The sequence below is a fragment of the Triturus cristatus genome, chromosome 12 (genome assembly GCF_964204655.1).
Source record: "Triturus cristatus chromosome 12, aTriCri1.1, whole genome shotgun sequence".
NCBI lineage: Eukaryota > Metazoa > Chordata > Amphibia > Caudata > Salamandridae > Triturus > Triturus cristatus.
In genome coordinates, this window is record NC_140595.1 from 298,796,605 (window position 1) to 298,823,140 (window position 26,536).

At 47.3% G+C, this 26,536-nt stretch overlaps 1 protein-coding gene across 3 annotated transcripts in view; it reads right to left on the reverse strand.

The window, feature by feature from the left end:
- Positions 1-26,536, reverse strand: part of LOC146775920 (anillin-like) — a 284,167-nt gene that overhangs the window by 156,035 nt on the left and 101,596 nt on the right. For all 3 annotated transcript variants that reach the window (XM_085639582.1, XM_085639581.1, XM_085639580.1), the window contains exon 10: positions 176-405. In XM_085639582.1, the coding sequence (XP_085495708.1) occupies positions 176-405 (230 nt within the window). The remainder of the gene's footprint in view (positions 1-175; positions 406-26,536) is intronic.

Here is a 26,536-nt window from a genome sequence, read left to right on the forward strand (position 1 = left end):
AAAAGACTTAGAGTGAATGATCTACTGAAGCATGGATTTGGGAAAAAGCCTTGCAGAATCATCCTTGATCATTGACAAATGGTTAGCCGGGGGTTCAATTGGGGATAGGCAAAAGGCAGTAGGTATGTTGTTTACTTTAGAGCGGCTGGATAGGAGGACCGTGAAACTAACTTACCAATGGTGTAATAACAGACTCCAGGTTGAGAGACTTTCCGAGTGGTGATAAGACTGAGAAGAGAGGAAGACAGTATTGTAGCCCATCCGGAGCGTTTTCTTCTGGCTCCGATTTCTCAGAGTTCTCACTGTCCAGCACTCCCCTGAAGATCTGGTCTATCATGGCAGAGTTATTCAGTGCTCCATTCCCCTCCATTTCTGTGTTGTCATCTGGCGGGTCAGATTCATTTTCTGTTTTAAAAAACAAGTCAAATTACCTTTCCAGCATCTGTGCAGAATTAGAGTTAAACCACCAGTGAGGACACAGAACACACTAAACATCTTTGCTTCCTGCCAAGCTACCAGGTCTTTACTTCAGTTAACGCGTCTCAGTAATGAAAAACAAACACTCATCCAGTGCATACAAGAAACAGACCAAAAATCAGATTGCATACCGTAAGGTTATAGACCGAAATCTCCCCCCCTCGCCCCCCCCCCCCCCCAAATACTCTATATGAGAAACGGTTTATGCCATTATAGAGCACCACATTCAGAATGCCAGTCAGTCGTCTGTGCCAAATAGGCAAATCTTCTTGTGGACTTTAAAACGCAAGCTAATAGTAACACCAGTTGTGGCTGCAATGCCCAAAGACTGACAACTGTTTCACATCCCTCCTTTGCATACTGAGAGGCAGGACTAAAATGCCTTGCAATACCCTTACGCCCACCAATATAGGTAATGTTCAAGTGTCCTCTATCCTCCAATATCACAAAATCCTCCACCACATTTAAAGGAGTATTTGCAACAACAAAAACTAGTAAAAGACGTCCAACCTAATCCACAAAGTGATGTTATATTTGAAAATTATGCGGCGTACAAAAAAAAAAACCTGCATTATTATATATATGTAGCAGGTCCTCCTGGTACCCCTGCGATTGGACATTTTGGGGGATTGAGGGGACTTGTAATGCAGGAGATGCTTTTGTTCTCTTGAAAGTGACCAGCAACCCACATGGAAGACCACACAAGTGTCCAGACAGGAATAAGAAGCAACACTGATGAAACTGAAGAGTCCTGCCAATGCTCTCAGTCAGAAAGTACCTGTCCCCCTGAATTCCTACTCCTTTTCAAAATACTAATATTCCCTACGTACATTCTAATAGCTAACAGAGGTCATTCTGCTTGGTAACCAAACCTCCCTCTGGTCCCCATCCTGGTGGCCTCCGGAGTTGGGTAAACTTCCTACTCCAGTAAGGAAAGCACGCACCTTGGGAGTTCTAGTTGATGATCAGCTTACTTATCATGCTCAAGTAAACGCGGTCACATCAGCGTCTTTTTATATCTTAAGGACATTCAAAGAGATTTTGCCCCACATTCCTTCTGAGCTCCAGAAAACGGTAGTTACATCCATATTCCTTACTAAAATCGACTACTGAAATGCTCTATCAATATGCAACAGCAACACATGAATAAATTAAAGATCCTGCAGAATGAAGTAGCGCGATTATTGTTGGGACTACCCAAATTCCAGTCTACATCATTAGCACTAAAACAGTTGCCTGTCAGACAGAGAATCGCCTTTAAGGCCCTCTGCATTACCTTTAAAGCCCTACATGTAATAGGACTGCGTACCTGAAAAATAAATGTAATTGGTATCTACCATTGCGCACGGTACGCTCATCAACAGGCAATAATGCATTGGGTTCAAGATTCAAACGAGTCTGGGTGGAAGAAGTTTTGTGAACTGTGTGAGAAGGTGGCCTGGTATATGCGGTCCACAAATTAAAATGGGTACCCTGTACCAGTCCACACAACCCTTATGATGTATGAGGTCAAAGATAACCTTTAGAAAACTATCCTAGTGGTAGCTATGGAGAGCAGCCTTCAGGCATAATCTTGAAGGAATGTAAAGCAGCTTGTGTAGGAGTGTAGGATCTGCTGCTTATAGTCGCCCCCACTTTTTGCTGATGTGTCACTGTTTTTCGACTTTAGTCAGGCTGGGGCCCTGCTAACCAGGACCCCAGCCTAGCTGCTTCCTTTCTAAATTAATTACCAGTACTTTAGGTACACTCCAGATTGGATTTTGGGGTACCCTTTTAAGTCCCTAGTATATGGTATACTATGTACCCAGGGCATAGGTACCCCAGAGGCTTACCAGGGGCTGCGGCATGTATCATGCCACCCCTGGGAAGCCATCCAAAATGACACAACAGGACTGCTACAGCAGCCTGTGTAAGGTGGTGCATGCACCCCTTACAGAAATATAGGTTCACTATATATCTTCATATCACTGCACATATAAACCTATCAGTCACCCCTATGGCAGGCCTTACCAATCCTGAAGGCAGGGTGCTAGGTTTTATGTGACAGGGTGCCCATGCATGAGCAGAGCCCCTCTGCAGCCTTCGGAACCTTTATTCCGGGGTGGTTTGTGATGCAGCCAAACCATATACTCTTAAGTGCATTATAACCAAACAGTAAATGCTAACTTTGGGATGGCTGCATGGAAACATGTTGTGTTTGGTGTCAAACACCTTGGAATCATACCTCCACACCAGTAACTGTTGTGGGAGTATGATCCCACCCTTCTAGAGGGAGAACCATGACAGAACCGGTATAAGCTTAACAGACCCTGGCATCATAAAATGGATGCTGCCAGCCACAGACATCAGTCTGCCCTCCTGCTGCTGGACGAAACTCCGGCACGGGAGGCCTGGACAATAGGTTTCTCTTCACAGGGAGGTGTCACCACCTCCCAGACAGCGGTCAGATGCGTCTTAGGTGCCTGCCTTGCAGGGGAGTAACTCCTTTACTCCAAGGGAGATTCTTCAGTCATCTAGCGCTTTGTAGATCGTCTAAGTTCCAGGATTATGTATCAGAGTTTCGTCCAGGTAAATCTAAAATCCTGTAGCCAGGGGTTCCTATCTTATACCCAAGGAAGGACGGGGACAAACTCTAGTGACCCACCTATGTGAGGGTCAGGAAAGGGGGGTGGCTACACCCATTTCCTTTGTCCAGTTTCTCGCCAGAGCAGGGGCTGGTAGCCCCTGCAACCGGTTTGAGCTGGTCTATGCACAGGTACACCAAATGTGCCCCCAGTGCAGACTTCAAAGCACTCTTGGAGTGCACCCACCCAGCCCCAATATACTAAAGCGTTTGCATCTCCGAAGCTCCCGCCGGACTACGAAGAATTTGCAACCCAGGAGGTGGGTTCCCAGACTTCCCAGAGGCCGACCCGAGCTCCCAGCAAAGCTGAGACCCGTAGCCGTCGAGCGGACCGTGGAACGGGAACCCCTGGACACCATGCACAATTTCAAGTGCATATGCTTTGCGTCGATCCTTGAGGCTGTGCTTTGGGCTACTTATAGTCCACACCCCGAGCAGTGTCTCCACCGAAGATTACTGGCCTACACTCACCGAGTGTCCCGTGGGCTGGTATTGTGAGATTCCTCTCGAGGGCCCTTCGTGATCCCTGGTCCGTCGACTGGTGGGTCCCTGTGAAGGCAACTCTAACTTTAATTGGGCTTCCCTGGTTGCTCCAGTCGTGCCCTGACTCTCCATCGCTTGAGTAGTCCCCAGGACCTTGCTGGTTCGCACCAAAACATCTTTTCTCTTCCTGCGTGGGTTGCTGTTGCCAAGGCTTGTTGGGTACAATCTAAGCACGGACACCGCAGCACTCTACATCCTTCGTGGGACAGCTCTAATCCAGCTCCTGGTCGCCGTCGACACCTCGTGGCTGCAGAGTCAAGCTTCACCTCTTCTCACCTGAAAGACCTGACATCGGTGGGCATTAGTCTATCGTGCCCCTGGTCACTGGCAAGTGACCCAGACTCTGTCCCCCCTGCTTTCAGGTTCTTCTGATCTTCGATCCAGGCTTGGATCACACCGGACACTTTACTTCTTCCCAGGAGCAGCACTTTGCAGCAGATTGCCATTGAAATCAACGACTATTCCCGACACCATTTGACACCTATGCACCCGGCTTCCCTGGGTGAGGTAACTCAAGTACTCCGGTGCTCCCGTGGGTGTTGGCCCTAGAATCCCCCCCCCCCCCCAAGTCTAAAGAGGTTTGCTCAAAGTCCTTTCCTAAGTGTCCTTAACTTCTAAAATTCCAACTGTGACTTTCCCATAGAATAGTACAAGGCTTGCGTTGTGTTCACACTGCACGTCCGTCCCGTCCCCCCCCCCCCCCCCCCCCCCCCCGGCCAATTTTATATTGTGCTACTTACTGGCGTTTTAGAACTGTATTATTGTGCATCTCGGACTCTAATCTCATAAAGAGATTAGTAGTGAGTGTTTAGAAATAAATACATATATTTTATATATACCTTGTGTGGTTCTCCTTTCATTTAGTGATTCAAGAGGTTATAATCTGGTAAACCAAGCTGCTCAAGACTTAGCCTGAAGGCTGCTCTCCATAGCTACCGCTAGGATAGCTCTCAATAAAGGTTGTCTTTAAACCTATTCATCAATAAGGGTTGTTGGGACTGGTACAAAGTGCCCACTGTAACTAGTGGACAGCATATACCAGGCCAACGTCTCTCAGCTTGTTTTACCAGAACATCACCTACTAAATGACTAAATGAAAGGAGAACCACACAGTGTTTAAAAAGATGTATTTATTATTATAGCACTCTCCTAGTCTCTAACGAGACTAGGACACAAAGTACACAATACTGAGTCAATAGAACATTTGTTCTATGACCTGACTGTCACGGCAGTAGTGCTTGGTAAACGTGTGCAGCGAGGCCCACGTGGCCATTATCCCCCACCCTCTTTGATCAGTACATCGAGTCCCTGGCTCAGAGTTTAAGGCAGAACGACAACATCTCCCCTTTCGAAATCAATGGATTTACTAGGAAGGTAGCATTATATGCGGACAATCTTATTCTATTTTCCTCTAATGTGAACCCCACACTATCTGAGCTATTGGCTGAAGTACAGTCTTTTGGGAAAGTGTCTGGGTATCAAGTCAACAGTGATAAGACTGAGATTATGGCTTGGAATACCCCAGCACAGGGGGTAAGGCTTTCAAAAGAGCTAAGGTATCTGGGAGTGATAGTTACTCAGGATATAGGAAAGATATCCAAAACAAACCTAGATAAAGTTTCGAGGAAGGTGGAGATTTTACTGAAGAGATGGCAGGCCCTACCGCTATCCCATTATGGGAGAGCCAATTGGATTAAAATGTGTGCTCTTCCTAAATACGCCTACCTTTTTAATAATATCCCCCTGGAATTTGACAAAACTGCTCTTCTGAAAATACAGGGTAAGATCTCATTTATTTGGGCAAGTAAAGGGATCAGACTATCTTGGAAGAAGCTAAGGCGAAAACTGGCTAAGGGGGGTTTGGGTTTGCTGGACCTTCAGTTGTATTGTTGGGCATATTAATTAAAAAATTGCAGGATGTTACTACTGAAACCCGATAGCTCCCCGATTGGTAGTATGTTTAAAGCCATGCTTTCAGATTTGGATGAGGCAGGTTTGATGTATAAATTTGGAGCTCCCAAATACTTTAAAAAGATCAGGCTTAAGACTATGTATGGCGGCTAAGCTATGGACAGAGTGTCGGGCTTGTTTAGGACTGTCGTATTAAAGTTAATGGGCTCCAGTGAGGAATGCCTCACAGACACCATCACAGCCATTAAAAGAGGCTGGAGTCTCACACTGGAAGGATATAATGGATGGGAACATCTGTTACCCTTGGGAAGTTTGGTGGAACCTTACTAATGGAGCTCTTTCCAGAATTAAATTGTATCAAATCTCTTCATGGTGTAAGAGCCAATGTAGGTTAACCCCCGAGGATATCTCCATGGAAGAGGAGTTGCAAGATCCCAACGGCTAAAAAAAAAAAAAGGAAGTAGGTCGGTGGTACCAGCATCTTCTTGCGGCAGCAGATAAAAAAATGGAGCGTCCATACCTGGTCTGGGAGAGGTGCTGGCCGAGTGAAGATCTGGAAAATGTATGGGAAGTATCTTTGGAAATCTTATATCCATTGATTAAATCTGCTGCACTCTGGAAGAACCATTTTTTCACACTGCACAGGATATACTGGTCGCCCGTGAAGCTTGCTAAAATAAGGGGTGGTGGATAGACTAAGTGCACGAGATGCGGAGTCCCGAATGCAGATGATGTTCACATTTTTGCGGCTTGCCCCCTGATTCAAGATTTCTGGGGCAGTGTGGATAAGACCTTGTTTGATGTGCTGGGCATGGAGGTTGAGGTAAGCCCCTCATTATTTTTGGTATTATATTGAAGCCTGATGGGTTGTTGGGGCTCCCGGGGCTCGAGAGTAAAGTGGTATTTTATCTTGTCCTTTTGGATAGAAGGGAGATCTGCAAGCTTTGGCGCCAAGCTCTCCCTCCAACCTGGAGAGCCTGGTGAAATGCGGTACGATACTTTAGAGACTTGGACCAAAAGGTCAGTCAGAATAGGGGTAGAGCAGATGTGGGGTTGTTTTGGAATTTGTTAGATCGCTCTGTTGGTGTTTAACTTACTTTGTACTATCCAATGATTAGACCTCTTGGTCAGCTCATGATGAGTGGCGTGGCTGGGTTCCACATAAATACCAACAGGTGAGTCTATACCCCTTAGATAAAAACGTCAAGATTTTTGGATGCCTTTTCCATTTACTCAGCCATTCTGGACCTTAGGCCAAGCACATAGTCCACAATATCTTGTTTGGGTTCTTGGAGAGGCTTCTCCCAACCCTCTTTTACAAGACAGTAGTCCCCTCACATGGCCAAACAGAAGTTCAAAGGGGGAAAACCCTACTTCCTTCCGTGGCACCTCTCTAAGCAAAAAGAAGGCATGGTAAGAGGACATCCCATCTCCTTTTGAGTTTTTCAGGGAGCCCCATAAACATGCCTTTCAATGTCTTGTTGAATCTCTCAACAAGGCCATTGGTTTGTGGGTGATAGGGTGTAGCAACCTTCTACTGCACTCCACACTCTTTCCACGTGTGTTTTAGGTAAGCAGACATGAAGTTGAAACCTCTGTCTGAACCATCTCCTTAGGAAACCCTACCCTGGTGAGGACACCAATGAGGGCCTTGGCTACTGCAGGAGCTATAGTAGTCCTACGGGGAATTGTCTCAGGGTACCTAGTGGCATGATCCACTACCACTAGAATGAATTTGTTCACTGATGCTGTGGGAGGTTCAAGTGAACCCACTATGTCCACACCTACCCTTTCAAGGGGAACCCTCACCACAGGTAGTGGTATCGGGGGGCTTTGAGGGGCCACCTGTCTTGCCACTGGCCTGACTAGTGACACAGGAGCTGACAAACTCCTTATCTTTTTGGTGCATCTGGGGCCAGTAAAAGTGGCTAACTAGCCTTTCCCAAGTCTTGGTTTGGCCCAGATGTCCAGCTAAGGGGGATGACATGAGCTCAAGTTAGGAGAAACTCCCTGTACTTCTGAGGCACTACCACTCTCCTAGTGGCTCCAGGTTTGGGTTCTCTGGCATCAGTGTACACTAGTCCCTCTTCCCAATAAACTCTTTGGGTACCACTGGCATCTCCCTTTTCCCGTGCAGCAGCTTGCTGCCTCAGGCTTTCAAGAGTTGGACAGACCTGCTGTCCAAGGCACAGCTCTTCCCTAGAGGGTCCCACTGGGCCTAAGAGTTTAACCTGGTAAGGGTAAAGCTCCATGGGCTCAATTCCCCCCTGGGGTGTCCAAGTCCTCTCCTTGAGGAGAGGGGTCCTGATCCTTTTGCTGTACAGAAGCTGGTTCCCCAGTCTTCTTACCTTTTCTCTTGGAAGGTTGGGCCATACTTTCAGGCTCCGACACTTCATTTTCACCCTGTCTCTTGCTCGGTGCTCTTGTTTTTACACACACCAATTCAGGGATATCCAGCATTGCAGTTTTCAGTTCAACCTCAGCCCATGTTTACAATTGTTACCCCAGGCCTTTAAAGGATCAAAGTTCTTTCCCCTGTTCCCATTAATGGACTGGGAAGAATTTTGGGATCCACTCCCTAGTGTAGGTTTTGGGGCCCTTTAAAAGGCTCAGGCTTTTTATTTTGGGGATTCTCACCACCTTTTCCCTGGGGAGGTTTTGTAACCCCTTTCTTTTGGTCACTCCCCGTGGTGGTTTTTTGTCTTCCTTGTCTTGACCCAGTGGTCTGCCTTCTTTCCCAATTCTTGGAGAGAAATTAGACCTATGTCTACCAAATGCTGATGTAACTTTTCATTAGTGCAATTACTTAAAATATGTTCTTTCATAAACAGATTGTAAAGTCCATTGAAATCATGCACAGTGTGGCCAGTTAACCAACCATCTAGTGTTTAAACTGACTGGTCTACAAAGTCAATCCAGGATTGGTTTTGTTAATTGTGAGGCCCCCACCCCTGAATCTAATTTTATATTCCTCAGTTGTGAGTCCAAATCCCTCAATCAGAGTTCTCTTCATGAGGTCATAAGACCCAGCATCTGCCTTAGTAAGGGTCAGGAGTCTGTCTCTGCAGTTACCAGAGAACAGTTTCCAAAGGAGTGCCCCCCAGCACCCCCCCCCCCCACCCAAGTGTGACTTCTTCACTTTTCTCATTTCACAAGCCCTCCCAAAGGCTGAGAGCCATTTTGTGATGTGATATCACTCTTCATATTTAGGGACAATCCCCTTTGGGGATTTTAGGATCATAAGATTGCTCTTTATCCAATTAAGTAAATTGCTGCCACCAAAGATTGGTGCTAGGCCCATCTCTGCTCTCTCTTTCTAGAGCCAGCAACCTGGTCTCTGGATCCAGTCTTTTGGTCAGCCTTACTAAAAGACTGTCCTCATTGAGAATGTCCTCAGTGGTACCCGATTCACTTGTGTGGGCTCTAGGTACTGAGAGGTTGATTCTTGGAGTCAAGGGTACTTGGACCCTTTTCTCCCTAAGTAGTGGAGAGGTTGATCTACCACGTCATCCCCTTCCACTCCTTCCTCATCTGACTGGTCTTCACCATTTTCAGATGGGTGGTCCTAAGCATACCCAGCCAACAGCTCCTGAAGCTTTTGTTTGGTGGGATGGCACCACATAGCTATGTTTAAGTTTGCATAAGGACCTTAGCTCCTTGAAAGACATGTGAAGGTAAGGGGTGAGGTCAAGCTCCTCAACCATGTCCTCTATGTCATTATGGTTATTCTCACTAACAGCTGAGTTTTTGTTATGAGACATTGTAAAAAAAAAAAAAAACTTCTAACCTCTCAAACCCTAGCTACAGTGACTATTTTTCTAAAAATTCTTTAGGGACTTAACCAAAGGCCCTAGCAAGACTTAGTAATTTTGCAAAAATGCCAATTTGGAAAAAAAAATCAGAATTGTAAAGACAATTTGAGAGTTCTGTCGTGTGATCAGGTGGTAACCAAGTAGTCCAACAAATGCAAAGTTGTATATCCCACCGCTGATCCACCAATGTAAGAAGCTGCCTCTGTGTATACTGTACCAAAGTGAGGTATAGTGTGCGCAGAGTCCAGTGGAACCCCAAAGGTAGGCAGAGGTAAAGTGAGATAGCACCTACCTCTCTATTTGTGGTAGTGTGGTCGAGCAGTAAGGCAGTATCAGAGGACAGTGTTAAGCATTTTTTGTACCCACTCAATCAGCAAGTGATTTCACACACTCAAAGACTAAACTTCAGACCAATTGGTTTTGTATAAAAATATTCTTTTAGTCATTTTATTTATTAGAACCAAGCACGCCTGGCACAGGTAAGTTGATAGATACTTTGCAGTAAATATACAGTTTGGAATGCAGTTGTAAATGTACTTTGAAATGGTTACAGTTTCAATTACTGGTAATGCAATACTGTGGAATGCTGTACATATACTTTGTATCGATTTTGAAGTAAACATTACAGGTATGTTACTTTTAAGATTACTTTTTAAGATTACTTTTTCTACTCAGTGTGATATGCCTAGATATCACACTGGGACATTTCCTAGAGAAAAGATATGTAAAGTCAGTTTTGCACAATTGTTATTTTTCAGGTTTCCATACAAATCAATTCCACACAACATTTTTCAGAGAAAAACAGTCAATAGGTTCCTATGGAGAGAAATGAAGTTAACGGTTGCCAGGTAAGTAATCGGTCTTTGGAGTTGAGCTTCTGGGGTTAGAACAAGGGTGACCCCAAGGTCAAGGATGCACTCTCGTTATACCCTCAGCGGCACTAGGGGGGCTGGATGGAGAGTGGTGAGGCCCAATGTTATCCAATGGGGGATAGGGGGCCTCCGGTTGGTGGCTGCTGGCAAGCAGGCCACTTGGTTGTTGGAGCAAAGCTCCTGGACTTTAGCCCAGGGCAAATGGGAAAACAAAGTAGCACCACAGGTGCACCCTCAGCGGCACTAGGGCGGCCGGGTGCAGAGTGCCGTTTCGACGTCGGGTGCCCGGTTGGTTTCAATGGGGAACCTCCAGTTTGCAAAGTCACTGCAGGCTCGGGGACGAAGGTCTTCTGGGTGCGACCACCACTTCGAGAGGTAAGTTGGCAAGTTATGGGTTGGTTAGACACCGTCGGTTTGGGCACACAAGGCCGTGGGGCGTCAGGTGCAGGGGTGCCTTTTGGGGTCGGATCTTCTTACCAGCTAGTGGTCGCGTGTGGGGGGGGGGGGGGACATTCTGGATTTAGGCTGCCGGCGTCGGCTTGAGGAAGGTCAGGGGTGCCGGATCTCAAGTTAGGATCGTCGGGGTGACCTCATTTGCCCACCCGAGCTCAGGCTGTGGTCGGCGGGTGCAGAGTGGGACGGATCCGCGGTGTCCGGCCGGAGCCAGAGGTTGCAGGTGAACAAATCCGTGGTTCACGAGAGACAAAGTCTTTGTAGTTGAAGGCAGGCAGGTCCTCTGTGGTTTTCAAGGTTGCTGGTTGCAGGACACACCGGAATTTTGCAGGAGCAGGTTTGGGGTGGAAACAGGCTGGTAGGGATGGGACCAAGTCAGTGGGAGTCTTCTTGTTAGCTGCTGCACGGCTGTTCGGTCCTTCTCCTTGTAGTTTCTTCTGGTCTCAGGAAGCAAGGTTCAGGGGTGCCCCTATATACTAGATTTAGGGGCGTTACAGGTAGGTAAAATGCAGGGACCAATGGGTCCCTTACCTGAGGTGGGTACACCCCCTAGTATGACACCCTCCAGTGGGAGGTGGCCATGAGCCTGTCCCTGGTTGGCTGAGTCCCCCCCCCCCCCCCCCCCATCTGCAGGATGGCGGGGACTGGGAGATGTGCTTCACCTTGCCTCCCCCACCTGAGGGGCGGAGTTGGCAGAGGTGGGCACACCCCCTTTCCTCACTTAGCTTTTCCCGCCGATCTTCCCGCCGGAGAGGGGGTCAGAATCGGTGTGGGCCAGTTGCTGGGGTGGTGGGGGGGGGGCCTAGCACCTCGCCAGGATGTGCATTGTTGCAGGCCCAGGAGAGCGGATGGCTCTTTACCCAGGGGTCCAGCAACATGTCTGCTGGGTGGCAGCCTAGGCAGCCTCTCAGACAGGACGTGGATTGTGGGTTAGGTTCAGGGGGCAACTCCAAGTCGCCCTCTGTCGGTCATTTTACATTAAATCCCACACTGGCATCAGTGTGGGTTTGAAGTGCTGAGAAGTTTGGTACCAAACTTCTCAGTCTTCAGTGCAGCCATCATGGTGCTGTGGAATTCGTGACGGCGATCTCCCAGCACCATATACACATAATGGCAGCACTGCACTTACAGTGCCCAGGAATGGACCTGGGTACTGTAGGGGTACAGGGCACCCCCCCCCCCCCCCTCAGCTGTGTCACACGACAGGCTAGGCGAAGAGCGACATCGCTTCTTCGACTTCTTGTGCTACGTCTTACCTGACCCCGAGCACAAAGACTTTGTTGAACGATGGTGGCGGCTCCTTGACCTCCCACAGGACCAGCACCTTGAACGGCGCAGAGCCGACTCCCGGGCATCAAGCAACTTTCGGGACACCTCCCGCTAAGTTTTCAGAGCCATAGCCCAGCAGTCGGGGCACGACATGGGGTCGTATTCACACCCCAGGCAGTAGAGACACTCGCGGTGTGGGTCAGTCACTGACATCATGCGGAGACAAACCTCGCAAGACTTGAAACCAGGCATCCCTTTAACACCAGGAGTCAAAGACTCAAAAAAGACAGACAAAAGACACAAAAAACTCGACTGGGGGTAACGCTCTTTCCGGATCTGCGCTTGCTGGCACGGAAAAATAACAAGCATTGGCATAGCCAATAGGTCGCGCCTTTGGGACCTTTTCAGTGTTTAGCCATGCAACAGTTGATGTTCTTGCACTAAGGATATTGTGCTGCATAACTAAATACTTAGAAGGTCCCAAAAGCGAGACCTATTGGCTATGCCAATTCTGGTTATTTACAGGGCTGCAGTTGTCCGTGTATAACGTCACGTGTACTATAATAACGTGAACTTATGTGTTCATGTGTACTCTTGCAGACCTTTCAATGCTAAGTCTCCAGAGGTGAGGTAGGAGCAGGGCTTATAAATGGAACCGTTCTTGCCAGATCACAGACCCGGCAGTAATTAAAGCGGACTTTGAAACGCATCTTTACCTGGCCCCATTTTCATATCCTTAATTTTACAGGCACAAATATTGATCGATTTCTCAAATGTCTGTAAAAACTCCTAAGGATGTAAGCCATTTATTCCCTATTTAACTTTCAGATGTTCCATTTCAGCCTGCATTCCCTAAGTTTTTGCAGGTGTTGTTTTTTTCTTCAACATAGGACACTTGCACAGCGCGAGTTGAGTGTGAATACATATTCATGGAGGGGCACGATTCAGAGCTCTGGAGTTGAGGTTGAAGGCAGTGCGAGTTTGCTCACGTTGCCTGTTAGTGGTTCATTAAGAACGTAATACTATACCTTCACCCAACCCTTGGCTCCTCTGCGGAGCATACAAAGCAATGGTCACGGTTAGGCAAATGTGACAAGCATTTTATGTGAACGTATTGCAGAGGTGCGCAGCTGTCAAAAAATTGACAGCCCCAAAGGAAAAGAAAACGCTGTGTGTATAGGTTATTAGAGTATGTGCATGGTGAGGAGGTTGTAATTGAATAAAGTACTCGTGTGAGAAAGTGCCATCTTTCTTGCATGGTATGCCCCCACTTTTTGCTGAATTGCTGAATGTACTTTGAGTGAGTGTGTCCTGGACTCCTGCCAATCAGGCACCCAGGGCCTATGTTCCTTCCCTAAACAAAAACCTCAAAACCAAATTGGCAAACCCTGGCCACATGTCAGCCCCTGGTAAGTGGTACCTTAGGTACCCAGGGCCTTGTGACCAGGGAAGGCCTGTAAGGGCTGCAGCACTCATTGTGCCACCCTTAGAGGCCCTGTACCCTTGCACACACACACTGCCCTTGCAGGCTGGGTGTCTGGGTGCAAGACAAAACAAAGTCGACATGGCACACATCCCTGTGTGCCATGCCTATCACCTACACTGCCATGGCATATATCAACCACCCCTCTAGCGGGGTGCCCTATGCCAATGGTGTGGTACCAAACTGCTCAGCACATTAAATCCACACTGATGCCAGTGTGGGATTTAATGTACCAAGCACCACAGAGGGCATCTTGGAGAGGCCCCCTGAAACCTAACCTACAATGCACGTCTGTTCTGAGGCTGCCTAGGCTGCCACACAGCAGACATGCTGGACCCCTGGGTAGGAGAGCCCCTGCTCTCTTGGGTCTGCAACAATGCACATCCTGGGCGAGGTGCTAAATCTCCTCCCCCCAGGATGGGCAGGGGGAAGCTTCAAAGGCATTCCGCCTCAGTGAGCTTCCCCAGGCCACTGCAACCCCCCACTCTGGTGGGAAGCTTCGCCGGAAACCCCAAATAAGGACAGGGGATGTGCCAGCCTGCCAACCCCACCCCTCAGGTGGGGGAGGCGAGGTGAAGCACATCTCCGGGCTCTCGCCATCTTGAAGATGGGAATCCCTACCCTATCAGGACTAGGCTACTGCCCCCCTCCCACAGGAGAGTGGCAGAATAGGGGGTGTACCCACCTACCTGTAACTCCCCTAAATCTAGTATTTAAGGCACCCCTGCACACGGCGCCCCACGGTCCCCTGTGCCCAATCCCGGGGTACCTACCTATCCTCCAACTACCCAACTTACCTCTCGAAGTGGTGGTGGCACCTGAAGAATCCTCGTCCCCGAGCTTGCAGTCTTTTTCTAAACCGGAGATTTCCCATTGAAATCAATTGAGCGCCCGAAGGCTCAAAAGCACCCTGAACCCAGCCGCCCGAGTGGCCCTGGCAGTGCAACCTCTACACCTATCTACTTCTCCACTTGCCCTGAGTAAGTGACCAGGAGCCCAGCTCCCACAGCCGCGTGGCCCGATAGTCAGCGGCCACCAACCAAGGCCCCCCTACCTCTTATAGGATAACATTGGGCCTAACTCTCTCTGCACCCGGTCGCCCTTTTGCCACTGGGGGTGAACTAACTGAACCTACCTGACCCTGGGAGACCACCGAGTCTATGCCCAGAACCTTAACTCTGCCAGTCGAGTACTTACCTTTAAACCGATAACTCAATTTGCTCCATAGGGTAACACTGACTGGCTTTCTCTGAAATTTCTTCTGTGTGGACTTTTCAAATCTTAAAATATTCACCAAAAATCAGCCGAGTAACGAAAACGAAAATACTCACCTGCTCTTAGGTGAGCTCCCAGTGCTGGATCTTGGTGCCCAGCACTTACTCTGAAAAATACTTACAACTGTACTTACCAGTAACCCAATTTTCTTCCATAGGAAACCATTGACTTTTCTGTGAAATTTCTTCTAAGTGTCGATTTCTTTAAATATTCTTTAAAAATCGTATAATGTCTGGAAACGTAATTACTTACCTGTTTTGGATAAAGTCTAGGCACCCAGTACTGGATTACAAAAGTAACGAGAACATACTATACCTGCAACTTGAATTTTCTGCCATAGGGAATCATTGACTGTTTTCTATGAAATATTTTCCAAGTGTCAACTTTTAAAGTAGCAAAATATTGTCTAAAAATCATCACAGTAATTAAGTCGACTTTTACCACTTGATCCCAAGTACTGACCCAAGACTGAATCTAGGATCCAGTCCTGGAATTCCAAAAGTAATCCTAAAAGTAATCTGTGGCAAATAACATGAAACTTCCATTGAACTCAATGCATTATTGTGTTTAAAATAGTGTTGCCTATTGCAACCTCTTGTAACTGTTTACAAAAGTCAACTGCATATTGCAAAAGTATTTATATAAAGCATCTCATTCTGAGAAAGTATATTTTAATGCCAACTGTTGGTTCTAAAATAAAACAAGCATATATTTTTTATATATAAACCATTGGCCTAGAGTTCAGTTATTGAGTGTGTGAGACTATTTGCTGACTGAGTGTGTACAACAAATGCTTTACACGGTCCTCTGATATTGCCTTACTGCTCGACCAAGCTACCACTTTAGAGAGTAAGGTTATATCTAACTTTAGCCTCTGCCAAGCCTCTGGGGACTGTGGACTCTGTACACCCTGTACCCATTTGGGAAACAGTATATACAGAGCCACTTTCTCACACTGGATATCTAACTTTTCCTTACTAACAAAGCCACTGTTGCAGCTAACCACTAAAGATATGCATGAACCCTTGCCCTGGACGCCTAAAGGACAGCAAGCTTTTGAGCAATTAAAAGTTGTGCTTTGCTCTGCACTTGGGCTTGGCAACCCAGATTATGCTAAGCCGTTTGTGTAGTACGTACACGAGACGGCTAGCTGCGCGCTCGGTCTTAATGCAGGCCTTTGGAGGAAAGCAGAGGCAGTGTGCTTATTTTTCCGCTTTGCTGGATAACGTTGCGAAAGCCCTCCTGAGCTGTCTAAGAGCGGTCGCCTCTGTGGCCGTCTCTATCTGACAATCGGCGAGGCTCGTCCTTGATACTGATCTCACAGTTACAGAACCTCATGCTGTGGACACATTTTTTAACACAACTAAGACACAGCAACTCACCAGTGCACGTTTGACTGGCAATGAACTGACCCTCTCTGCGCCACATGTCACAAAATATGTGACACTAACGCAGCCACGTTACTACCCCTTCCTTTTGAAAGTGAGGGCAGGGATATACAGGATTGTATCTTCTGAACCGAAGAGGAGACAAAGGGATGGGTAGACCTGACTGATGTTCCCTTATCTGACCCACAAGGGGTACTATAGGTCGATGGCTCTTGTTTTAAACTACTAGATGGCACCACCACTGCAGCCTACGCTATTACTACGCTGCGTACTGTAGTTGAGACATCAAGTGTTCCTTATCAATCGGCCCAAGCTGCAGAACTAGTTGCTCTCCTTCGAGCTTGCGATTTAAGTGAGGGGCTCAGCCAGTATGCCTTCGGGGTTGCCCATAATTTTGGGCGGCTCTGGGCAGAGAGGGGATTCTCGACTTCGCAAGGGCTAAAAGAAAAAAAAAAAAAAAAGAAATCAAAAATTGCCCACTGATACACAGGCTTTTGTCAGCTCTGACACTTCGCAAAAAGCTAGCAATAGTGAAGTGCAGTGCCCACAAGGCAATTACTGATGATGCGGGGAGGGGAAATGCGTTTGCAGATCAGACAGCTGTGGAGACAGCCCGATCGAAAATGAAAAGAATGTTTGTGGCAGGTCCTGCTAGATGGGTACCCGACGGATCGAAGTTCGAAGATACATTGGAGAACATTAGAGATTCAAAGCGAGGCAACAATTGAGGAGTTAGCAATATGGCAGGAGTGAACAGGACGTTTAGACGAAGAAGGGTGCTGAACTGATAAGTCAGAAGCAGAGATGGATATTACCAGATGCATATGTACTCCCTGTAGTCACAATAGCCAGCTCACAGTGCGAAGGGAATATGTAAGTTTTTAGACCGTTTATGACAGAACGATAACATCCCAAAGGTACCTGCTTATCTGGTGAAGTACTGCATGGTACACAATCCCGGAAGAGGCACCCCTACACCCTCTGGTAACTTTGCACCACCTTCCTTCCCTTTCAAGGTACTCCAGATGGACTTAATCGAAATGGAACAAGTCAACAATTTGAAATGAGTTAGTGGTGGTTTGTGCATTCAGTAAATGGATTGAAACTTACCCCACTAAAGAGAACACAGCCATGGCAACGGCGAAGGCACTCTGAAGAGCTCTTCCCGTGCTTCGGCTTTCCCAGTTTGATTTGGCGGGACAACAGAAGTAATTTCAACTGAAAAGTTATCCAGGTAGTGTGCAATGGTTTGCACATCAAACAGAAATTTCACGCAGCAAACCATCCCCAATCGGCAGGTTTAGTTGAGAAGTACAATGATACTCTCAAACTGAAGTTGGCAAAGATCAAAGAAAGCACTGGATTGCAATGGCCAGATGCATTACTCCTAGCCCTGTTGTCCACAAGTGCGACAACCCACTTTAGAACAGGGTTGTCAACATAGGTTATTTTCAGCCACCCGGCAAATGTCTGGGGCGTCCCACGGCCCTGTTTTTCGGAGATAGAATACCCTTTGCTTGTGGACTACTTGTGTGAGTTGACTAAAAATGTGCATTCTATTCACAAAGAGATTCACAAGGCTCTACCGTCAATACCGGAGGGACCAGGTCACGACATTCAGCCTGGTGACTATATCTTGGTGAAGAACTACCAGAGGAAGGAGAGAGTTTGAAGCCACGCTGGAAAGGACCTCTGCAGGTCCTCCTCACCAACCGGACAGCAGTGAAGGTGAACGGCCGGAAGCATTGGATCCCCTTATCCCACTGCCAGAGAGTCCTGCTACCCCTCCCCTACGACCAGTGGGTCCTGGATGGCGTGGGGGGACCACGAAGGTACCACGTTTCGTGCCCTTTTCTGACGCTCGACTGACATGGGCGCAGACGGAAAAGGAGAACGATGCGGTCTTGAATGAGGGGCCCTCCCCCCCCCCCCCAGAAGTAAGGGCTGCCTAGGATCTTCCTCAATCTGGCCAACAGGAGCTCGAGTCCCAGTCCCTTGGCCCTTCTGAGGTTAAGATCCTTTTCCGTGACGACAGTGCCCGGAGTGGCTAGGTACAATTTACGCCCCGACGGAGAGAGACAGTGCACCAAAGGGAAAGTCAGATTAGTAGGGATAGACTGCATGGATGAAGGATAGGGTGCAAGTACCTGGTCTACAGTACCAACGATAGAACAGGAACAGGGAGATAGGTGCATTGTCCGAGACACTGGACAGGATAATTAGAGGGTGTCTTCCCAGGAGGGAGGGTACCCTATCCTGAGCAATGTGGATTTCTTCGGAACGGGCTGCGATCGCGCAGCCCCACCGAGAAGTGCTCAATAGCACCCCTGTGGATGAATAGGAGTCTACCAGAGAGGCTCAGAAGGAAGCTGGGTTTTCTGTCACTCCTCTTTGTTTTATCACCGTTGGCTCCATTGCATGACCTTTCCTCTGGTAGTTTTTTTAATTAAAAAAAAATATATATGTACCCATCTGGCCGCCTAATTATGGATGAAGAACAGCCCTTCACAGCCCCAAGTTTTGAGCAAAGTGGTCCGGGTTGGTCTAGCTGATCCACTAAAAGCAAGACAGTATTTGTAGTAATTGTTCTGATCTTCTTAACAGCATTCGGGATTATGGGGTTTCTAGAGGACAAATATCCTGTGCATTGATTGGTACTACCCTCCCCCCCCCCAGAGCATGTATGTGTCACTTTGGCCCCTCATTAGGAGAGAGACAGACAAACTTACGTTGACAATGTTTTCTTACAGATGCTTCATCAGGCACACCATACCTCTGTTACCGATTGCTGGGTTTGTGGCTTGCTCTCTGCTGTGATACATAAACAAATATCTATTAATGTCTCTACCCTTCTCTTATTTAGGGAGCTGTGAGGCATGGTTTCAACTGTTTACCATGGTATATATCCATTACCACGCTGATGCGATGAATAGGACTTATATTCTAACAGTCTCATAATCTGCATATCAGTGCACAACAGGGGTTTACTCCAGGAGAACAACGGGCCCCTGATAGTTTGCATCCAAATGCCTGTATGAATATATTGAGTCAAAAAGAATGTAACATAGCTACAAAATGAAATTATGGATTTTCAAGATTCAGGTCTTTCCAGATGCGTAATATTACTAAAGACTAAGCAATGCCAGTACCAATAGTTAACACGACAGCTAGTTTCTGTGTACAAGGTTTTGGGCGTGTTAAAGTGGGAAGGAGTAGTTGCAATTATACCTAAGATTTCAGCACTACCAATAGCCCACCTTTACTTCCGCCCCATAATGTGTATTTTGTTTGTGGGTCCCAGGCTTATATATGGCTACCCAGGGGATGGTCTGGCATGGGTTAAGTCTCTTTCCTCCTATCACCAGTATATATAGCACCGTCCAGTTATCACAGAGACAATCGTTTGCAGCGTAGAAGTATAAACCTGTCCCGAGTTAGAAGGGTTATCAACACAGAAGCCATAGATCAGACAGACACTACTCTGCAGCAGTTTACTGATGCTATGAAGGGTATTCTGCCCCTCTGGGGTCCTATGTCCAATAGCCTTAACATTTGCCAACTCACAAGGGTTCTGGAGGGAGTTATTAACACCACGGCAGGAATACTAACCAACATTACTGCGGAGCTTCAGGCAACGAGACTGGTTGCTCTTCAAAATCGGATGGTGTTAGAGGTCATCCTAGTTGATCGGGTGGGGTCTGTCACGTCATCGGTAGTAGCTGCTGTGTGTATATACCGGACCATGCTGCGAATGTCTATGCAGCAATACAGAAGTTCCATTGACTTGCATCCGATATTCACCAAGAGAATGGCACCTGGTCCCTTTCTGGTTGGTTCTGGGGGTCGATAGCATCATGGGGTTGGAAAATACTCTCTTAGTAGCCATTTCGGGTGTCATTTTCACTTGTTGCCTGTGTTAATGGTCTTCCTGCCTGCTGTACATATTGTGTTAGCAAGTTAACACCTGCATCCTAAGAGACCCCGCTGCACCAACATGCAAACTACTTTTACAGGCTGCGTGCCATGGTGCAGAGAAAAGTGAAGACACGACATGGCACACGCGCCATGCCTGCAGACACTGCATGCAGTATAGATAAGGCACCCCAACAGCATGCCTTATAGCCCTAAGAAAGAGAGCACCATATGTGTTGACATATCGGCATGAGCAGACAAGCCTCTGATCTCCTAGTCGGATCTTAGATATTAGAAGTCAACAAGAAATCCATTTTGACCCCATGTGCTGGACATTGGTGTATCAGAGTTCCTGAGCTACATGATGGCTTCATTGAAACTAGAGATGTTTGGTATTGAAATGCTCGTATTAATAAGCCCACAAGGATTACAGTGATGGATTTAATACTACATGCACCCAGATGGCACCTTAGAGGTACCCCCTGAAATCCTACCGACTACTACCTAGTCAACAGATTGACTAGTGCAGACCAGCTTGCCACCACAGACCAGTTTCTTCACACCCTTTGCAGGCGAGAGGTCGCGCTCTGAGGGCAGAAACAAAGCCTGCTCCCCACGGATGTGTTAATCTCCTCCAAGCAGGATGGCCAAGTAATCAGCATAACAAGGCAAGAGACTTCAGAGGCCTCTGCTGCCTTTGATGTGCAACCCAAGGCTTCCCCAGACAGGGTAAATGCCACTCCCTGCCCTGGGCCCATTTGCCACCAGAACAGGCAGAAAAATTAGCCAGTTAGGAGACGTGTCTCCAACCACTCACAGGCCAGTACCACCTCTAGGGTGGGCTAACTGATGTGGACCCAATTTTTTGAATTTCACTATCTTGATTTGGGTGTATTTAGAATTCCTGGGACCGGGTTATGCCCACTTCTCAGAGGAAGAGGGCATATAGAGGGTGTAGACACCCTAAAGGTAGGTAGCCAATTGGCTACTACCCGTCACTCCCTGTAACATCCCTAAATTGAGTATTAAGGTGGCTCCCCTGACACCAGGAACATCGATTCAATGGATCAAGTGAAGGACACTGAAAGCTGCGAGAAAAAGCGAGAACTGAAGACTACTGTTATGTTACTGGGTATTTGTAAAGCGCATGGCTACTCTAAAGAGTGTCCCGGAGCTAAAAGACCCTTTTAACACAGCACTGACTGCACCCGCCTTTACGACTCCATTAGTGTTGGAAAAGCAATGTTTTAAGACCTCTCCTAAAGCTGAGGAGATCCTGTACCTGTCGCAGAGAAAACTGTAGGCTGTTCCATAGGTTGGTGGCCACTACTTGAAAGGAGTGACCCCACGTGCGAAAACGATTGAACTTCGTTACGATCGACAGTTGGAAGGTTGAAGACCTCAAGGTTCTGGATGGGGCATAGTGCTGAATTATGTTGCTAATGTAATGTAAGGGGCCCCTATGTTGTGAAAGGCCTTGAAGGCCAGCACCAGGGCTTTAAAGTCAACCCTCTTCCGCAACGAAAGCCAGTGCAGGGACTTTAAGTGAGGAGTCATGTGTGTCCTAGGGCCGACCATAAGGACGGCCCTGGCCGCCGCGTTTTGTACCACCTGCAGGCGTCCTAATAAATAATCAGGGAGGCTGAGGTACAAAACGTTCGCATAGTCCAGCCTTGACATGACCAGGGCTCAAAACACAGTTTTTCTGTCCGCAACAGAGTAGGGGGGAAGAAGTTCTTCATCATTTTCAGAAGGCCAAAACAAGTGCGAGCCACAATTTGCACCTGGGACTTCATGGACATATCAACGTTCAGTTTAACTCTAAGGTTTTTTTACGGTGATGACTGGACTTACTGGGGAGCAGGGGGGAGGGGAGGGATTTGGGGGGACAAGTTTTAGGGCCACCAGTTGCACTATTCCTCTCCTGGGTTGTAACCAAAAAAGATGATTTCAGATTTGTCTGTGTTGCAAAGCAAATAATTTTGCCAAAACCAGGCAAACACCTTTGACAGGCAAGTATTTATTTTGCTACCTCATCGTGTGGCCCGTCTCGCAGGTAAATAGTAACTGCGTATCGTCAGCGTGGGATATTATTTGAGCCCCGTATTTCTCAGCCAGACTAGCCAGAGGAGCCATATATATGTTGAACAGAGTTGGGCTCAAAATAGAGCCCTGTGGGACTTCTACTTTCAACAGGGCGATAGTGGCAGAGAAGGGGGGGGCCAAACTGTTTGCTGGCGGCCTTCGAAGGAGGAGGAAAACCATCTAAGAACCGTGCCACAGTCCTGGAGTCTGTGCAGAAGTAAATCATGAGGCACTGTATCAAAAGCCGCCGAAAGGTCTAATAGTATTAGTACTGCTTTCCCTCCTCTGTCTAGGGTTGTTTTAATAGTATCGGAGACTTCCAACAAGGAAGTCTCAATACTAAAGTTGGCTCTAAACCCTGACTGACTCAGATGCAGTACATGAGTTGTTTCCACAAAGTCTGTAACAACAGCATTTACATACTCCTCCAATGCCTTGGAGAAGAAATGTAGCAATGATATTGGTCTATAGTTGCTGACCACAGCGGGTTCTGCTGGAGTTTTTTTTTTTTTAGGAGTGGGAAAATGTTTCCATGCTTCCAGCTTTCAGGAATTAGTCCCTCAGTCAAGGACAAGTTCAGAACCTGATTCACAGCAGGATTAACCACCTCCGAAATAGATGCCAACACTTTAGGAGGGCAGGGGTCAGAGGGTGAACCAGATTTCAATGCTTTCATAATTTTCAAAGAACTGGCCAGAGGCATGGAGGGTAAACTCCCAAAGGGACCAGATTTGGAAAGGCAGGGGGCAGATCTGTGGCTCCAAACTAATCCTGAATGATTGATTTATTTATTTATTTTAAATAGTGCGCAATTTGATTCGTCCATTCGTAGGTGGGGGTGAAGGGACTAATGATTGCATTGGGAGAGGGAAAGTCCTTTACAGTCTTGAACAGTTCCCTGCTGCTGTTCCCAGCTTGTTAAATTTTTTGAAGAGAATTAAAAAAAAAATTCCTTCACAAACTTTGGCATAGTGGGCTTTCAGAGCCACTTTATAGATGGTTTTATTTACAGGGTCAGAGTTCTTTCTCCAAAGTCTCTCTAAACGTTTATAGGTGCTTTTACTTTTTCTTAGAGCCTCGGTAAACCATGGAGCAGAAGCTCTACATGCCTTGGCTGCTCGTATTTTAGGCGGGGCTAAATGCATAGACCACTCCCGAAGCGAGCCCTCTAGTGAGAATACATCTCTCTCTAAAGTACCCCTAAAGGGAATCATATGCTGAATGAGTCCAGTGGTGACGGTCTCTGGCGTAATCTGGTCAAATGGCCTAAAACTGCTGGCCTGCGGCTTAGAAGATTGGGGCTTATCAGGTTCCCTGCCTATTTTAAAGGTCAGACGAAAGTTGTCCGACCAGATTAAGGGAAGAGGCGTGTCTATTTCTAGCTTAGTTGTGAAGAATATCTGGTACAAGAGATGCCCTTTTTCAGGAGTGGGGAGCCGGACTTGGGGCATCAAATTCAGAAAGCTTAAGGATTTATACAACTTCACGCATTTAGGGTTGGCTAATTGATCCATGTGCATGTTAAAATCCCCAAGAACCAAACCATGTCAGTATTTGACCCAATAGGGGAAATAACATGGCCAAAAGATTCCAAAAACCAGCCAGCCGGGCCCGGCGGTCGATAGATCACCACTCCGGCTCCGGCAATCGACTGATGAGCCGTCAGTCAAATGAAAGCAGAGGCCTTCGGCCCCCTCAAGCTCTGCAATGGATAGTGGTATACAGGAAAAAGTTTATCTATGATGGCCACCCCTCCGCCCCTACCGCCTGATCTATCCTTCCTTATTCGGTACCCCGGGGGATGGCGTTGGCAGGGTTGGAGCCATCATTAAGCCAAGTCTCCGTAATAAACATGACATCCGGCTTTATATCCGTGAGGAGGTCGAAGAGTTAGAGTTCATGCTTTTTTTAAGGATCTTGTATTCAAAAGGGCTGCCTTCAAGTTGTCCTAGTTCACAATGATCTGGGGGGGAGGGGGGTGCACATGGCGGGAGTTTCTCCAATCATTACGCGCCTAGCGTGGGGAGAGGGATGGGCGTTCCATTTTCAATGTTTGCAGAAGAGGTGCCTTATGTCCACTGAGAGGGTAAAGTGGGAGCGGCAGCTCACGCACTTCCTCATCATCAGTAGAGATTCTCTGCTGTATTTCAACCTGTGAATATGGGCGCAGGAGATACTTTGTGAGCAACAGGCAACATACCCGGCGCCGGTCGCCTCCGGGGCGCAGCCGGGCGTGTGCTCGATCGGTCCCCTTTTATGGCCCCCAGATTTAACAACTGGACTGCACCCGAGCCAAAATGGCAGCCAGGGAGAGTCTGGTCAACAACAGATATTAAGCCCCACCGCCCCAACCTTCAAATTCAATTTCCCCCCCACAATCAAATTTCAACAACGTAAAATCGTTTTAAAAATGGTCTAAACAATTAAAACAGTGTTGAAATGTGCAGAGGGCAAAAAAGCAGTTTTAAATCAGAGACGCGGGCAGGGTGCAATTTACTGCCTGCCGCGCGAAGCCTCGACAATCATGACCCAGCGACTTGTCCTGCGGCTGACCAGCTTCCCAGAACCCTGGGAGACTGCTAGCTATTCACAAATTGCCAAGCAATCTCCCTTGGAGTACAGGAACTACTCACCTGCAGGCACCGAATAGATTCCGGTTTACCGTGTTGCCGCTCCCCAGCCAAAATCGATGCAGCAGTCACCCTGGAGAAGGAGTAGGACCATGTGCTCCTGAAGGTCCGATCTGTCCTCCCACCAAGTGAGAGGACACCAGGACCGATTGGAGCCGCACAGGACCAATAGCTGGGAAACCAGGCGCCTTGCTGCAAATAGAGACCATGAGAGTCCAGTCGGTACTCCAATGTCTCCAAGACAAAGCAGTTGTTGAGGGATTTGAGCACAGCAGAGACCCATTTCCAGAGTGGCCCAGCTGTCCTGATTTCGCACCCTCAACCGGAGAGATAGACAACCGCAAGTTTACACGGTGCACAAAGCCCAGCCGGCCTATTCAGACCGACTGTGCTCTCTTGTCCCCAAGACCCTTGCGACCGAGCCGCCCGTGTGGAGCTCCTGTACTTGTCTTGAAGTTCCCCTCTGCAGCCTGTTTCTAGGTGAGCCCCAACCCTTCCTGTTAACGGCATAGCGCGCACAGCTACAAACACGGCCTGCACCTCTGCATCCGACGCCCAGGGCTGGCAACGAGAATCTGCTGGTAGTACTTTGGACCTTGGCCCACTACAACCAAAGTCCCGAAGGAAACCCCCGCGAAAACTATACGCAATTAACTGTAGGCTACACATGCCTTTTCTCCCATGGGAAATTAATATGCATTTTACTTACCTGCTAAAATCAATATCTTAAAAATTACTTCCTTGCAATCAAAGTTCTTGGTATCAAAATTCATATACAAATATGGCTTATTTTTCTAAATTGGTCTCTGATTTATTCTCAAGTGTCTCTCTCATTTATTGCATGTGTGCGGCAACAAATGATTAGCACTACCCTCTAGTACGCCTAAACTTCTCACCCACACTACCACAAAATAAAACATTACGGATACCATTTGTGCCTCTGTAAGCCAACTGGGGGTTGCCTTGACTCTTTATATAGTGGACGAAAAAGAAGTACACTGTGTAAACAGCCAGCTTCCTAGATTAAGGGAAGTGTTGGTATACAAGACATTGCATTCGCGAAGACCACTTGGTCAGTAGATGATTCCAGAGAGTAAATTCACAATTGAAAAAATGATTTTTTAAATGTTCTTTTGAATGTTGTCAATTTTTCAAACAGTACTATAAGGGCTTTGGTTAGGTCCCTTAGTTTATTTAAAACTATACCAGACAGCTTGGCCTTCCCAAAAAAAAAAAAAAAAAAAAAAAAAAAAAGTATATAGTTTCTAGGTTTTTTTTTTTACTTTCTAAAAAATAAAAAAGTCGCAACGGATCTAAAAACCATGACTGAGCCAGTGGGTAGTACCCAGGTGCTCAACCTTGGTCCTTACAAAAACCTTAAGTTGAACCGACTTAAGGGCTTCCGTACAGCATGGAACCTTGCCATGAGGCCAAAGACTACAGAGGTCTACCTGCAGACTCTGCTTGCTTGCTGAGCATTACAGAGCCATATCAACGGAAGGCGATAAAAACAATACCGGGGATGCAGGAACAAGTGATGAGGAGTACATGGAACTTTCAACTGGCAACACCTCTACTAGGCGCACTGATAGTAGTGCCCCAGAAGAAATAGATGAAGATTCAGACCTTCAAAAATAAACTAAAAAGACAAGCCCTTGAGACTAAACTCTTAGCTATAGAAAAAGAAAGAATGGAGATGGGCCTAGGACCAAACTCTGGTGGCAGCAGAATTCTAAAACTGGGAGAAAGATTAAGATTGACTTTAAAATCCCCAAAGGGATCATCCTCAAATATGTAGAGGGT